This window comes from Microplitis demolitor, chromosome 8 (assembly GCF_026212275.2).
Source record: "Microplitis demolitor isolate Queensland-Clemson2020A chromosome 8, iyMicDemo2.1a, whole genome shotgun sequence".
In the NCBI taxonomy this organism is placed as follows: domain Eukaryota; kingdom Metazoa; phylum Arthropoda; class Insecta; order Hymenoptera; family Braconidae; genus Microplitis; species Microplitis demolitor.
The window spans coordinates 18771235-18788326 of record NC_068552.1 but is presented as its reverse complement, the minus strand read 5'-3'; the positions used below and the strand labels follow the sequence as shown (position 1 = coordinate 18788326).

General features: G+C 30.6%; 4 protein-coding genes across 7 annotated transcripts in view; 3 read left to right on the top strand and 1 right to left on the bottom strand.

The window, feature by feature from the left end:
- The window catches only part of LOC103572382 (serine protease 1), a 45404-nt gene that overhangs the window by 25659 nt on the left and 2653 nt on the right, over positions 1 to 17092 (bottom strand). Inside the window, exon 2 of the mRNA XM_053741625.1 lies at positions 3205 to 3386. The gene's annotated coding sequence lies outside the window, so the exon portion shown is untranslated. The remainder of the gene's footprint in view (positions 1 to 3204; positions 3387 to 17092) is intronic.
- Positions 504 to 1449, top strand: LOC103572388 (copper homeostasis protein cutC homolog). The gene is made up of 2 exons (XM_008550989.3): positions 504 to 589; positions 655 to 1449. The coding sequence occupies exon 2, from the start codon at positions 657 to 659 to the stop codon at positions 1374 to 1376; it is 720 nt and encodes a 239-aa protein (XP_008549211.1). The 5' UTR covers positions 504 to 589; positions 655 to 656; the 3' UTR covers positions 1377 to 1449.
- Positions 1642 to 3403, top strand: LOC103572451 (allantoicase). Its single transcript, XM_008551080.1, has 8 exons — positions 1642 to 1665; positions 1844 to 1932; positions 2001 to 2063; positions 2132 to 2348; positions 2410 to 2498; positions 2560 to 2934; positions 3009 to 3185; positions 3257 to 3403. Exons 2-8 carry the CDS (start codon positions 1876 to 1878, stop codon positions 3401 to 3403), a joined length of 1125 nt encoding a protein of 374 aa, XP_008549302.1. The 5' UTR covers positions 1642 to 1665; positions 1844 to 1875.
- LOC103572377 (ABC transporter G family member 20) lies at positions 3804 to 17016 on the top strand. 4 transcript variants are annotated; one of them, XM_008550962.2, is made up of 14 exons: positions 3804 to 4555; positions 12342 to 12584; positions 12761 to 13075; positions 13170 to 13277; positions 13703 to 13796; positions 13900 to 14067; positions 14467 to 14601; positions 14679 to 14827; positions 14903 to 15110; positions 15181 to 15358; positions 15441 to 15627; positions 15734 to 15999; positions 16139 to 16225; positions 16406 to 17016. In XM_008550962.2, the coding sequence occupies exons 1-14, from the start codon at positions 4482 to 4484 to the stop codon at positions 16618 to 16620; spliced, it is 2427 nt and encodes an 808-aa protein (XP_008549184.1). In that variant the 5' UTR covers positions 3804 to 4481; the 3' UTR covers positions 16621 to 17016. The 4 variants fall into 4 exon arrangements, with proteins under 4 accessions (XP_008549184.1, XP_008549186.1, XP_008549185.1 ...); XM_008550964.3 differs by lacking the exon at positions 3804 to 4555 and adding an exon at positions 4912 to 5204 and having other exon boundaries at positions 16406 to 17014; XM_008550963.3 differs by lacking the exon at positions 3804 to 4555 and adding an exon at positions 8739 to 9088 and having other exon boundaries at positions 16406 to 17014.

The window sequence follows — 17092 nt, the reverse complement described above, 5'->3', positions numbered from 1 at the left end:
ATTAAAAATACTCATGTTTTAAATGATTATGGAATTAATCATATAATTGAAAAATTAATTTAAAATAATAGTAATAATGATTTATACATGTTTAGTGTAATTACATTAAGATAAGTTTAAGTACGCGGTAATGATTTTTAAAATTGTTATAATTCATGGGTTTATAGGTAATATAGCATGGACTATTAATTACTGCCACTTCTATACATATAAATATATGCTTACATTAATTAAATATCGTATCTATATAATTTCATTATTTGCTAAGCTGATTATTGATTATCATTGTACTTATTAATTTAAAATTACAAAGTACTCTTTACTGTACAATAATGAATAATTAATTATTTTATCGACAGTCATTGTTTTATGAGTAATTATTTAAAAATTATATAGATTTATTGTGTTATATAAATGAGGTGATTGAAATTTCCCGGCTCGAGCGCTGCGGCTGCGGGTGAAAGGCCTTTGATTCATTACTGCGCATGTGAGATTACGATAAACGGAAAAATAATTTTATCTATGGGTGTTTGCCTGCATGTGTGTGTGTAATTGTAATCTGAGATTATAGATCTGGTGTTTTTTTGCGGCAAGTTTTAAATTTTTATAATTTATTGTATCAAGAAAAATAATTTTTTTTATTTTGAAAATTAGGAATGGAAATTTGTATTGATTCAATAGAGTCGGCTAAAAATGCTATAAAAGGTGGCGCTAGCAGACTCGAAGCATGCTCAGCTTTATCAGAAGACGGATTGACGCCAACTCCCGGATTGATTCGATTTATTAAGAATTATTCGGATGTTCCGGTTTATGCGATGATACGAATTAGGGCGGGAAATTTTGTCTACTCTGAAGAAGAGAAGGCAGCGATGTTGTATGACTTGCAAATACTTGACAGCATTGGAGCTGATGGTTTTGTATTCGGAGCTTTGAAAGCCGACAATTCTGTCGACGTGGATGTATGCAAAGAAATAATTAACGCGGCGAAATTCAAACCCGTGACATTCCATCGCGCTTTTGATGAAGTTGCCAAACCTCTTGAAGCGCTAGAACAAGTGATAAGTCTTGGGTTTAAGAGGGTTTTAACTTCCGGACAGAAAAATACGGCTCCGGAAGGGCTGGAGTTGATTAAGGAACTAGTAAAGCAGGCTGGTGACCGCATTATCGTAATGCCAGGAAGTGGTATCAATCCTGATAACATTTTATTGATCAAAGATACAACTCACGCTAAAGAATTCCATGCGTCAGCTAAAATTCGTTTGGACATCAAAGATAAGGGGGAAAATAATCGGAATGGAAAAAAACAATGCGAGGGCATTATGGTAACATCTGAAGAAAAAGTTAAACAGATGGTTAATATTATTAAATCTTTGTAAAATATGTCATTATACATTTGTACTCTTTTTTTTTTTTAAATAAAAATATTTTACTACCCGAATTATTTTGGACTTTTTTTTCATTTTAGTAGTGAGTAGTTTTTTTGTTGAGCTTTGAATTTAAAAATATTGCGGCTAATAATTGATGACTTGTTTATTTTGATAAATTTCTGTAACTCGGGTGATAAGAAACTTTAAAACGTCTGGTAATTATCACTATTGAGTTAGTATGAAATTAAATCTTTTGTTGTTATTATCGTACAGTTAAATATATAAATAAATATATAACGTTAGTTAATATACTGTCTATTTAATACTATTTCAACAAACTAAAATTTTTGCTCGAAAAAATTTTTAAAAAACGTACAATTAAATATTTTCAAGCAAAATTATTTTTTTAACTGCAAAAAAAAAAAAAATTAATTATTTGTTAGATTTAAATTTTAATTAAATAATTTCTTTTATAGTTTTTATTTTTCCTCTCAGTATACGCAGTGCAATGAACGGGAACAAATCCTTTGAATTTTTAGAGCTCAGTGAGCTTGCTTCGAAATCGGTAAAGAATTAAATTTATTTGAATATTTAAAAAAAAAAAAGTGTACAATAGGACTTTTTTTATTTTAGAATGGCGGTAAAATTGTTTTTGCAACAGACGATTGGTTTGCGGTGGCCGAAAATCTTTTGAAGGTATTAATAAATCTCGCGTGTGGGTGATTAGTATGATAATTAAAAAATATGTTAATTAAATATAAAAGGACGATGAACCAGTCTGGAAGGAGGATGCTTACACGGAGTTCGGAAAGTGGATGGATGGCTGGGAAACCCGGCGACGAAGGTGCGCTGGACATGACTGGACCATAATAGCACTTGGTCATCAGTCTATTGTGAAAGGTTTTTATATTGACACTGGATATTTTACTGGAAATTATGCTCCGAGAATTTCTATTCAAGCTGCGCGACTAGATGAAAATGGTATTACTTATATAAATTATTTATGAATATTTATTTTACTGCATTTACGTTTTCCGAATAGAGACTGAATTATTTCCGGTGCGAAATAGTCAACTGGGAACTGCGGCTTCTAAAGAAGCTAGAGCGCAGATTGCTCGTTTGAAATCTGAAGTAAGTTTTTTAAAAATAAATTTATAATTTGTATAGTAAAAAATATTTGTGTGTTAATTAGGAATGGACGATAATTGTCCCTCAAACAGAACTGTCACCAGGCTACGAAAAGACTCGAAGGCAATATTTCAATTCAAATTCAAGTGAACTATGGACCCATTTACGTTTAAATCTTTACCCTGATGGTGGAATCGCGAGATTCCGAGCCTATGGTTTAATAATCCCACAATCGAGACCAATAGAATTTACAGAACGAATCGATCTGATTGCCCAAGAGAACGGCGGAGTCTGTGAGAAGTATAGCAATGCTCACTACGGTCACCCGCGGAATTTGATAAAGACCGGAAATTCCTCAAGTATGAAGGATGGCTGGGAAACTGCACGACGTCTTGACAGACCACCAATCATTCAACTCGACGATTCCGGAATTCTCCAAGTACAAATCAATTTTTCACCCTTAATTTATAAATTGTACTTAAAATCATTACTCCTTTATATTATTTGTCACAGTTTTCCGGAAGTGAATGGGCAATTTTCAAGCTCGGTTATGTTGGTACCGCAGACACTATCGTAATTGACACTGCCCATTTCCGAGGTAACTTTCCTGACAGCATTAAAGTCGAAGGAACTTTGGCCTTAGATGTTGAAATCAACAGCACCTGGAAAACTATCCTACCTACCAGAAAAGTAAAACTTTTTTACTCACATGAACACTTGATATAAAATCTTGCTGACAAAAAATTTCATTTAAATTTCAGCTGTCCCCGAATCGAGCACACGTTTATTCTTCAAACGACATAACATGGCCCGGTCCCGTGAGCCACATTCGGATAACCATCAGCCCAGACGGCGGGCTTTCGAGATTCAGACTCTGGGGCTTCATTGATCCTGGCAACAAAAAATAAAAAGATTTAAATTTTTAAACCGAGCATATGTTTAAAACTGCTTTACTTGATTCACCATTTTAATGGTTAAATTTTGAAAATATTATAATGTAGAAAGCATCATTTCACACACAGGTGCCGGCAAGGCGGTGTGCGTTTAATATAAGATATTATCTGAGAGAAATAACTCGTATACAAGAATTCAACTTTATTGAAATATTTTGCATTTACTTATAGACATACATGCATGCATTTATCTTTTATATACTTAATATTTATAAATGAACATATATATACATATATATATATATAATGATAAGTGGCAAGCACATCCTCTCCAAGACTTTGGAGAGTGGAACAGGAGAGAGTGAAGCGTAATTATGTGAGTATTGTGAACGTATGAAAAAGCGACAGACATCAGACACAGTAAGCGTGCAAGTCGAACGCGGATGGGTGTTCAGCAGCAGCAATCGTCAGCAGTATGGTAGCATCGACGTGATATAGACAATATCAAGTACCAAGACAGTTTTAATCCTTGGTTAATTATTTTTTTAACACCGTGGCAAGTAAAAAGATTTTTTAGTTTCCGTGTGTGTTGTATTTGCTGCTACTTGAAAATATATATATATATATATATATATATATGTATATATGAAAGTAGTTTTTTAAATCTACTGCATTGGTTTTCCATCGGTATTTTATTTATGAGTTGCTGCGTTTGATATTTGATTGAAGTAAAAAAAAAATAACTGTAAAGTCAGATGGAGTAGATTGTACTGGATGTATATATATAAATATCTATATATATTTGACGATGTTTTTATTTTATGGAAAAAAAAACCGGAAAGTGATACCTCGGTATGTTTAAGTTTTTAAAATTTTTTTGAATTTTAATAATCGATGTATATGTTAATTAACTTTTTATGGATTTGTTATTTAAAATAAATTGAGGGAGACGTTAATAAATAATAATAATTATTTAAATGAAAATATTTAATTTGAAGTAAATATTTGAAGAAAATTAATTTGAATTTGTACTGAAAGATAAATTTGATATATATAAAAATTTTGACGTAAAAGTTTAAAAGTTGCCGTAAAAATGGCAAACATTAAGGATGATACACAAGCGGAAAGAATAAGGAAAATGTTCAGTTGGAGCAGTGGATTACCCAGGTGAGTAATTTATTGTAATAAATAAAATTAATTTAGTTAATTAAATAAGTAAATTAATGTAAACTAATTAGGGAGAGACAAATTTTGATATTTCGGGCTGCCGGGTCTGCGAGATGTTGATGACGTTAGAAAATAGTTTTTCGAGCATGTTGAGATAAAATGACGATTAAAAATTATTAGTCGAACCAAATAAATAAACTGGCAGGTTTTTGATATCACATATATATTTGTGAAAGTCATACGATCATTTTATTTGTAGAGGCTGCGTCACTGGCGTGTGTGCGGGATTTATACACAAGACCAGTGTGAAAGGCGTTAAAGCCAATGCGAAACCAGTTTCAAATGTAAACGGGACGACTTGATGATCAGGTCACAAATGCGGTGACGACGAAATAGGGTTTCCCGTAAATCGGTTTTGTAAAAAAATTTATGAAAAAAAACCAGCATATCACATCTTCAAATTTGATGTTTAAGTGACAGTAAATCACAGGTGTTTCCTTGTAAGCAACATCCTTTTTATATCCGAAAATATTCCGTATACTTGTGATGAAATGTCTTCACTAGATGGCGGCACCGTTGATATACAAGAATATACATACTTTTAAAAAGTATCTTCTTCTTCATGAAGATCTCTGCACATTAAATATCTGTAATTATGTTTTATTATTAAAAACTCTTTATCTCATTGTTTTTGAAACAATTAAAGTTTTAATCGCAGCGATACCTTTTTCGTTTAGCTTCCGGTAACAAATGGAATTACATGAACACAAGTTTGTCATATTATTTTAAATTCGTGCACGAATTATTCAAGCACTAAATTTATCAAGGTCGATTATTGTTATATATAAATATAAATACAAATACAAATATAGCCATTGCATATAATTGTATCGTAATTTACTATAATATAGACATGATCGTAGCGGCAAATATGATTCTGGATGACCGTTGGCCTTTTCAAGAGCAATTCTGTACAAGGATACGTGATTTGTATACAAATTATATCCAGTTATATATTTTTTACGAATTTAATATTTTTAAAATTTGAAATTACTTTTATTTAAAAATTTTACATTAATTTACTTGGAAAATATAATTTTACATATTTTCTTAGTTGATAATGAAAATATAAGTTCAAGTTTAAGTGAGTGCACAGAATGTGACATTTTAGCGTGTCCAACATTTATATAAGAATACCATACTAATGTGGATAATAATAATGAAATAATATATTTGTGCGTCCGTAATAAAACAACAATGCGAATAATTTGTTAGTTGCTGCCACAGCAATTTTATACTTGATAATAATAATGTTTGTAATAATATATACATAAATGTATGTATGTATTCATATATAAATGGCGAAATCCTTTCTTTAACGTTTGGAATTTGCCCGCCATGTTTAAACGTCATTTTTTTTAAGAAAAAATATTTACATAAAGTATTAAATATTAACACGTCGGATGATAAACAGACGGACCTTTTTCAAACAATTCACACATTATTATTATTTTTTTTTCTTCACGAATATTTACAAAAGTAATAGCAAGGTTTTAAAGTTAAATAACATGCAGATGTTGCGTTGCCGCGATGCAAAACCTGTTGCTGATAAAATAGACAGTTTGTTGTTAAGGACGAATCGATATTATTGCAATTAAATAGTTTTAAAATAATGAATTTAAATTAATAAAAGGAATGAAAAAAATAAAAAAAAAGGAAAACATATCATTATGTCGAACAAAGTTCATCAGACGTAATGGTTTTTCCACAAGATATTTACGTAACGCAACCAGCTGGATTGACCGCTTTCACGTTTACGTCGCAGCAAATTTATCTTTGCTCTTGTTGGAGATCATAAGCTCAGTACATTGTTATATTTTTTTAAATTTTTTTAATATCAATAATTATTTATTTTTAACTACTGCCTATTAAAATCAGTTTACTTATATTTCATTGCGGCAAAAATATTTTTCAACCTTTGAAGCCGATCAACTTTTATGTTCGAACCACTAAAATAAATATGTTGCAAATTGTCACTTAATTTTTTATTATCAAACATTTAAAATTAATTTTTCATTACCGCATTATCTTTTCCGATGGATTTGAATCGTTAGAAAAAATGAATTTTATTATTTTTACATAAACTTTTGTCTGATAATAAAAGAAAATTTATTAGCTTCATACTTTATACCCACTATAAACGCAACTTATGTTACAAGTATCGTTTGGCGGCATAAAAAATTAAAATATTGCAAAAAAAGTGAGTAATAATAAATAAAATAAAGGATCCAAAGGTTGAAAAATAAATAAAAACGTTTATTTGTACTTTAATAGCATTTATCTATTAGGAAAAGTAATAATTATTGATTTTAATGGTTAAAGTTGCAGTGATTTTTTCGAATGATTGCAATAGATTTAATATAAAGGTATGCAGTTAGTACAGCGATTAAATAAATAATTATAATGATAACAAGTTGGTAATAATGAATACAGTCAAGGCTGTTAATTTTGAGGCAAGAATGTATAATAGATTATTTTACAATCTATGGTATGTTAACCAATCTGTTATTTAATCAATCTTCATATTACATCATTTACAATCGCAGCTATAGCTTAGCACAGATTATACAATATAGTGAAAGTGACAGCTGCAATTTTGACCATACGATTCAAACGACGACACTACTTTGACAACCACTAAGTAAACATAATAGTAATAGTAATAGTAATAAATAATAAATGCAAGTAAATAGTACTTGATCTCGATCTAATCACTTTTAATTTAAACTGTCACTTATTATCTAGCTGTCTATTCCCTCTGCAATACAACCTGAATTATCTATTACCTCTATTTATATATATTACGCTAAAACTTTTTTTTTTTTTTTTTTAAATGTTTTATTCATTGATTTATAGGGTACTGCGTTGACACACTTAATTATACGTCTAATAGTCGATGGAAAATTTATAATTTTTAATTATTTATAAAATAATTAAAATACATATATATGTATGTTAAAAAAAATTATCTTGTACATAGAGAAAAAAAAAATTTCTTGAGATAAGTAAAAATTTTTATGCCAAGAAATCATTTTTTTCTGTGCGCAGGAAAAAAATAACTTTTTTAAATATTGTATTTTCTTTTTACGAAATTGAGCTACGGTAAATTTTAAATATAATACACAGAAAAAATGAGTCCTTGGTGTTAGAACTTTTTTTTTTCCCCATGATAATTTTCTTTTTCAATTCATAATGGCGCGTAAAAATACTTTGAGCTGAGGAATAATTTTTTTCTGTGTGAAGTTTTAGTGTAAAATTTTGAAGATTTCATTCGAAATTATTTTCTTGATTGAAAAAATTTGAGTTCAGCTCGAAATTCGCTGGTCTATTTTTTTTAAATAGTGTAAATAAATTTGGATTTTCATGTCAATAAAATTACTCTTCAACTTTTCCAAAAGTACTCTTAAATTTTTCCAAAAGATATTTTTTTTTTTCATTGTAATTTAATGGATATTTCTGCAGCAGGTAATTGAGGATGTGAAACTTATATAGAGGTCATACATTTTATTTGGGAAGTGCTGGGTAACGATGGAAACACCGTTATACTTATAGATATTTGGTTACTGCATATCTTTTTTTTTTTTTAAAATTTCAAATGCTGATACTGCGGCGATTAAGAACCGGAACCGGAATGATAAAAATAAAAATTATTTGAATTTAAAAAAAACGTTATTCTAAAAAAAAAATTGACAAAATATAATTTTTGATGTTAATATTTTTCTAAAAAATTTGAGTTAATATAAATTCTGAAGTATGTTTGAATAATGTTCACTATCATGTCAATGTTGATATACTTTATTATTTGTAGGGCGAGTAGATTGTGGGTCATAAAGAAAAATCAATGAGATGTGTAAGAAAAATGAGCACAAAGTATTGGTGAGCCGTAAAAGTTTTGATAATGGGATATAAAATAAATAAAATTACGAAATTTTTGAGCATAAGAATGAGTAATAGTCGATAATGAATAAGTAATAATATAAGGGATACTCAGGTATGAAAATAGTGGGGGAAATACAAGAAACATAATGGGAAAGTGGAGGAGGAGGTGACTTTGAACGCAGGGGCCTCAGTACAGACGGTCGAGTCTTGTAAACGATTTACAGGTTGATCAGTCTTGTGGCAGGACTCGAAAGTCGTGTTGAGACCAAAGTCTTTAAATAAATAAAAACAATAGTACAACTTTGTTAATCGGGTTATCACATGCACGAGAACCTGTCAGTGCATATGAGCTCTCACGTGTGTAAACTTATCACCGACTCAAAACTCGGTTTAAAAAATATAATAAAAATATAAATTATACGTGTTTTTAAAATAAAGTCTTCATGTTGTGGTTACTGGTGACGAATGAAAGCCTTTTTTTAACTTTGCTCGTAAATCAGCAGTAATAATTTTTTTTTAAAATAATTATTTGGAATAATATTACGAGGAAAATATTTTTGAAAGTGAAATTACAATAGTAGTTGGACTTTGAAAGTAAGTAATTTTGTTTTTCATTCTCTACTTATCTTGTCTATGTCTATGTCTCTGTAAGAGTTACAGACTATAGAAAGTTTACGACAAATCAACTATGAAATTTTTATTAAGTCTATTTTTGACCTTCAGTCACATGCTTCAATCAAAACTGTTACTGACACTCTGTCTGCTCAAATTTTTTTATACTACATATTGCTTACATTAGTCATTTACTAAATGAATATACATTTACATTATAATTCAGTATGTATATTATATATACATAAACATACACATTTAAATCACCTTAGGTATTTCCATTGGGAATCATTAGTCAGCAGTAACTTTATTTTTAATACATTAAATACCGCTGTCAGAACGTTTTTTAACTATTGAGCAAAAAAGTACAGGCTGAGAAAAGTAATGAAACTTTTTTTCGGCCATCAATAAGTAAAATACTCGCGAAAAGTATCGATTTGTAAACCGTGTAACCATTTTTGACTTTTTTCTCAAATAAAAAGGCGTTTCTATTCACCTTAATCAAGAGTTGTCATCAATAAAACTTTTAAATCCAGTGGAAAAAGGTTTAGAAAATTTGGAACAAGCACGTGCTCCTGTTCTACTTTACTCCGATTCATTACAATTTAAAATAAAAAGTTATCCGAGTAATTCATGGTCAATTTGGAGAGAGTATAATAAGGGGAAAACAAAAATACCCACTGAGAATGTAAAAAAACATTTTTTCTCATTATTATAATTACGCATAATTCCATATTATTTATCATTTTCTTTTTCCTTTTTCTTTAAGAACCATACTATTGTTATTATTTATTGTTTAATAATCAATATAAATATTAATAAATAAAAATAAATTTGGATTTTAATCAAAATGACAAATTGTCACTTTCTAAAACCACAAAATGTAAATACCCACGCAGGAATCTAACTTTATTAATTCAATTTCCGTTTTATTTACGCTCACAAAGATAATATATATGTATATATATATATATAAATATATATGTATAATTTCTGATTACGCGATAATCTGTCAGAATCTTGCGGCAATGTCCATCTTCTACTAACAATAATTTATACAAAGATAAAAATAATGATCACCATCAATTACAATAGTAATAATAATGACTATATATTTTTTATAAAATTACTACAAGTCACTAAATCCAAGGTGACACGTGTACTGCGGATGAAAATTGTCAGCATTTCGCAGACGAAAACTAACATCACATCGGTACACACGCACGGTCTCATAAAAAAAACTCAAGGTTCTTATGATTTAACATAAAAAATATAATATTTAAAAACACAAATAAATATACTAATTACATATTTTTTTATATCCAACCATGTACCGACAATTAAGTTATTTAACAAACGGTGTAATTAGTGCTCACTACCTCCATTAAATAACGTGAATTTTTGGAACAAACGTGATCACCATGGCCTAGAAAATTCTCAAACTATTAAAAGTCGTCTCTACTTTTATAGTAAACTCGGAATTTTCAGTTGTGTGTCATGAAAATTATCACCGCCATCGGGCACGAAATTTTAAAAAAATCTTACACAATCCGTGTATATATATATATATATATATATATATTTATATAGTTAGTAATAGGAATTCCATTCTCGAATACAAAGTATTATTCGGTAGGTATGACACGTATAAAGCACATAGACTGCATATTGGTAAGATGTCATCGTTGTGCAAATGTTAACAGTCGTTATTATTTTATGCGATATATAAGTCGTGTTGTAATAAATTTCTGCATTAAGATCATTCGTTGTATCCATATAATTTAAATAGATGATAGATTTGCATGAGCTGGGTTATAAAATAAAACTCGCGGTACTCGAGATGATTATACACATAATATAAAATATTGTAATATATGGATTTTAATCGGCGAAACAGAATGTGATGAGCATAGCTAACGAATATCTCGATATCGGTAAAAAAAAAAGAAACATAAAAAATTCCACGTGTAGAGCAGCCTCGATCTCTTGAACTTTCTTTAAAGTCTTTGATGCTGACCTTGAATTGTTAAATTTTTTTTTATCCTACCGACCTCCGCAGCCTCATCGGAGTTCTTAGCGATCCGATTAAAGATCCTAATTGAGTATGCAAACTTGTCTTTGTACATATATATTAATAATGTCGCGTTAAATATAAACTCACCGAGTCACGATATTTATCATTTTATAAAAAAAAAAAATACATATATATATAATGTTATATTTATAAAGTAGTATTAATTAAACAATTTATTTTGTGCACGGCGCATGACGTTTTGTGCAATAAATTTCTTAATTAATTTTCAAATTAATATGAATAATTTATTTTTTAATTTACAAGTTACTCAAGCCTGGTAATTTTTCAGTACATATAATAATAAACACCTGGAAATATAAAATTTTTTTATTTTATTTTATTGTATATATTTTTTTCTTACTATTTGCAATTTTTATATATGAGCTGTACAGAATATCGTTGCCCAACGATGAAACTGGCAAGCGTCAGCAAAAAGAAAGTCGTATACTCTTACGTAATTGTATAGTCGTCGAATAAGTCGCACCGCGTTGACTTCTTTCAATAACCGTGCAATCTAGGCTATGTGTATACGAATGGCTGCGTACTAAACAAATCCTTACAACTTACAACTAATAGACAACTACTGAGTCGTACGGTGCAATAACCGGAAAACTCATGTAATTACATGCGAAAATAAATTTTTTCATTCTACAAGTCTCTCCTCATTGTTTCCAAGGATCACCGGCCGTATTTCTCATTCTCATATCGCGGGCGCATAATTTCTTCTCATCCCCGCGATTGATAAAGCCGCGGATCCGACAGTCAGATAAATTTACACTGAATATTTTCAGTATTTATTTAACCGAGAGCATGATGAGATTTTTTTATTGACAATAACACTTTTGTCGGGCTTTTAAAGTGTAGAAATTATTACGTGCGCTCTCATAATTTATGTTTAAAAGTGTTACCGAAGACTGTTATTCAATAGACTGCGTAGATAAATACCATTTAATGTTTTTTTAACCCTCCATTAATATCACCGAGTAAATTACAACTTAAGAATTTACTAAATGAGAATATGCAGTCTAGCATTTATCTGGAAGCTATATTTACTTTTTTTTTGCTTCCTATTGTCGTGCCTTGATTGATTGGCTTTCTCATTCCAAATGTTTACTGTCTGAGATAATTGTTATTATTATTACTACTATTTTTTTTTCTTAGAGAGGGAACACCAGGAGGTGGTTACACCAACCCATCAGTTGAGACAATACTAAATTCCGAGTCAAACATGGACAATAATGTGGTAGCGCCGAGCACGGTGCTCTCGACACCTGGACTAAATAATGTCGCGTGGAATCGACAGCAAGCTGTCAGCGTTCGACATGCATTCAAAACTTATGGGAGCAGCAAAAATCCAAATCCCGTTTTGCAGAATTTAAATATGACAGTTGCCAAAGGCTCAATGTAAGCATACTATCAATTAAGCTAAGCAAAATAAAATAATGAGATATATATTTATGTATATAAACATAATGACAGTAATTAATAATAATATAGAAGTGGACTTTGGTGTATGCAAAATTGTCTCATAATATTCAAGGTTGCGGACTGATAAAAAAAATAATTTTAAACTTATTTAGATACGGCCTTCTGGGTGCGAGTGGTTGTGGTAAAACAACTTTGCTGTCATGTATTGTCGGAAGAAGGCGACTAAATTCTGGAGAAATATTTGTGCTAGGTGGGAAACCCGGTACGAAGGGCTCTGGAGTTCCTGGTAAACAGGTCGGATATATGCCACAAGAAATCGCTTTGTATGGAGAATTTACCATCCGCGAAACTATGATGTACTTTGGGTGGATATTCGGTATGGACACCAGTGAAATTGTCGAGAGATTGAGGTTTTTATTGCAGTTTTTGGATCTGCCTTCGCAGAACCGCCTTGTAAAAAATTTGAGGTGATTTATAAATGAATTTTTTTTTTAAACTTAAGATCAAGCGTTGACGTGGAAGTAATTAATTTTTTTCCGTTTTTATTTATTATGCAAATAGTGGTGGCCAGCAGAGACGTGTCTCTTTCGCCGTGGCACTTATGCATGATCCTGAACTTTTGATCCTAGATGAACCGACTGTCGGTGTAGATCCTCTATTAAGACAAAGGTATGCTTCAACACCACTTATTTTTCTTTTATATTTCTATTTCTAATTCTTTTTATACTAAATGTAATTACTAAAAAAAAAGGTAGATTTCGTTTGCGTCATAAGTGGCATAGACATTGATAGACTTTTTTGCGGCGAGTTACAAGGCTCGCTTACAAGTTAAAGTGCAAGGAAATCATCTTCGTTCTCGCGTCTCAAGTCTGGATAAAAAACAAGAATTTATAATATAAATATTTTGCTACTGCGAATACACAATATTTTTAAAATAATAATTCTCATGAATGGAACATGATGTCGCGGTTTTTTTTATGGATAGAAATTTTTAAGTCAAACAAAATTACAGAAACGCTCTCATTTAAATTTAACTCTATAGTGTAACAAATAAGTAATCTTGAAGCTTAATAAAAATATAAATAAATTTCCAGTATTTGGAATCACTTGGTGCAAATAACTAAAGACGGAAACAAAACAGTCATCATTACAACGCATTATATTGAGGAAGCAAGACAAGCTCACACGGTAAATATTATGTTTATTCAATAATCAGGCGTTATGTTTCTATTAGAAAACGTATTACGCGATTGATTTTTTTTTCTACTACAATATTTTTTACTGCTTGTAGATCGGATTAATGCGAAGCGGCAGATTGCTGGCTGAAGAATCTCCAAGAGCTTTGTTGACAATGTATAATTGTGCATCTTTAGAAGATGTTTTTCTCAAATTGTCACGTAAACAAGGACAAACCACTCAACCTACTACTGAACTGAATATCTCAAACAACATTAGCATGGTAAATTTTCACTCAAAATTTAAATCAAAAATTAAATGATAAGAAATAGTAAAAAAAATCTAAAAGCCGTTGACCCGTGGGCCAACCCCAACTTCCCGCTGTTTTCGAGCTCAGAGAGCTATTATTGGCAAACTTTTGACCTCTTTGAGATGACAAAACGATTAGACCGAAAATGAGTTATTTTTTAGGCAAAAATTAGTTTACACACACACGCACATGGATGGCCATCCAGAAATAATCAGAAAAACTTCCTGAGATCTCGAAACGTTGAGATTTAATGGGAATTTGATTTTTTAAAATCGGACCGAAACCAACAACTTCCCTTTCTTTTGAAAATTTAAAATTTTCATATCAGGAAGTCGAACAAGAAACGTTTTTAATTTTTGAAAATTATTCTAGGCTTCCTTAAACTGGGGTAAAAAAGACGAACCAGTTTATGTCACTGAAGAGTCTGGAGTTGTAGGATTGAATTTTCATCAAAGTAAAGAAGTTCTTATTCATGACACGACTAATGGCGTTGGCAGTCATTATGATGTAAATATATCTATATATATTTTTTTTCGGTCATTATCCAGAGAATTTGATAGATTTAATTCATGTTCTAATTGTAGTTAAATGGAAAACCAATGGCTGGTGTTAAAACAAACTCGACGGGTATGTGTTCAGACTGCAGTCTATCAAATGTTTTAAATATGACAAGTAGAGGAAAAATGAGAGCGTTGCTGCAGAAAAATTTTCTTCGAATGTGGAGAAATGTCGGGTAAGTGACGTTAATTTTTGTATTGACTCCAAAAAAAATAAACAGTAGTAATAACAATAAAAAAATATTTTTCAGAGTGATGCTGTTTATTTTCGCATTGCCAGTGATGCAGGTAATTCTATTTTGTCTTGCCATCGGGCGAGATCCAACTGATCTCAAACTAGCAATAGTAAATTCCGAAATGAATTGGGACAATAAATCGTGCAACATAAAAGCTGGCTGTCTTGCTGGTAGTCTGAGTTGTCGATATTTAGAATTTCTCACTAATGATACGATTATAAAGGTACGTTAATTTCGTCATACCTTTTCGTAACAATTATTATTTGTTTATTTATTTTGTTACTTGTCGACAGGAATACTATCAGTATCCGGAGCAGGCGATAGATGCAGTAAAACAAGGGAGAGCTTGGGGTACTTTGTATTTTACAGAGAACTTTACGGATTCGCTTATAGCACGACTGAACCTTGGGCAAGCTGCTGATGATGAAACGTTAGATCAAAGTGAAATCCGCGTTTGGCTTGATATGTCGAGTAAGACTAAATAATTTATTTAGCTTGTAACATGTAATATAATTTCGCAATCGTGATATTTAATATTTAATTACGATAATAGATCAACAAATTGGGTTAATGTTGGCAAGAAATTTGCAATATTCATACCGAGATTTTGCTAAATCGATGCTCGCTGAATGTGGCTTTAACACAAAATTAGCTGACGTACCGATACAATTTTCCGATCCTATCTACGGAACAAACGACCCCAGTTTCACTGACTTCGTCGCTCCAGGAGTTATTCTTACGTAAGACTCGAAATATTTATAATTATTGTTGTTATTATTATAAAATGTTAAGTAGCACACGAACGCAATTACTTAGTAATGCTGTGTAACATTTACTATCTTCCAGAATTGTATTTTTCTTAGCGGTTGCTTTGACATCGTCATCTTTGATCATAGAACGGCTCGAAGGTTTACTAGATAGAAGCTGGGTCGCAGGAGTGTCGCCCGGAGAAATTCTTTTTTCTCATGTTGTTACACAATTCGTCGTAATGTGTGGTCAAACAGCTCTCGTACTTATATTTATGATTCTCGTATTTGGTGTCGAGTGTAATGGCGACATTGGTTGGGTAATCATACTGACTATTCTTCAAGGTCTTTGTGGCATGTGTTTCGGTAAGATTAACTAAGTGCTGGTAAAAAGAAATCTATTCTTTTTATTAACATTCTTAGAAGTATATAATAAGTATATAAATGTACTCTTGTATTCATTAAGTCATCCAGGTTATTAATGGTTTTATAAATAACTTTTTAGGATTTGTAATATCAGCGATATGTGAACTTGAAAGGAATGCTATTCAATTAGCATTAGGTAGCTTTTATCCAACACTTTTACTTAGTGGTAAGTTATTTACACTTTAAAAAATTAACGGAGTAAATGCGAAACGAATGACTGTTTATTTACTTAATCTCCTCAGAGTGAATGTGAATTTGAATAAAATCCGAAATCACTGCGAATTCACTTCCAATTTTTTACAGTACAATAGACATTTTGAAATTTACTATCACTCTTTTTTTCCAGGGGTTATTTGGCCGGTCGAAGGAATGCCAACAGTATTACGATATATATCGCACGGGTTGCCGCTGACCATGGCAACGACGTCGCTCAGATCAATGTTGACAAGAGGATGGACGATAACAGAGCCCGATGTTTACAATGGCTTTATCTCAACAGTAACATGGATTGCCATATTTTTAACCATCAGTATGCTCGTTCTAAAATTCAAACGCGGTTAAATCCTCGAAATTTAATTTTAATTAAATTTTTTAGCATAAATACTATTTTAGACTAGATAAATAAATTCTTTTGTCTAGAATTTAAAAATTAATCTTATCGATAGATAATTTTATTCCTAAGATACTTAAATTACGATTTTATTGTTAAGTTGTTATATCAAAGCAGTATCCACGACATCTTATGCTGATATCCATGGTTTTTATATAGTATAATAATGTTTATTTAAATAAATTATGTCAGTTATTAAAAGCTAAGAAAATTTATAAAAAATTTTGTTTTTTCATTTTTAAAAAAAGAGAATTTTTTTTTCGTTGTAATTTCTTTTTTAATTAATTATTATTTATGGTTATTTGTAAATACAGATGTGGAAAATTATTTAATCAGTGTATGATTCTATTGTAAGTATGAATGTACTTTCATCAAAACATTTGTATAAATAATATTTTACGTTAAACTTTTATTGTTAAAGTG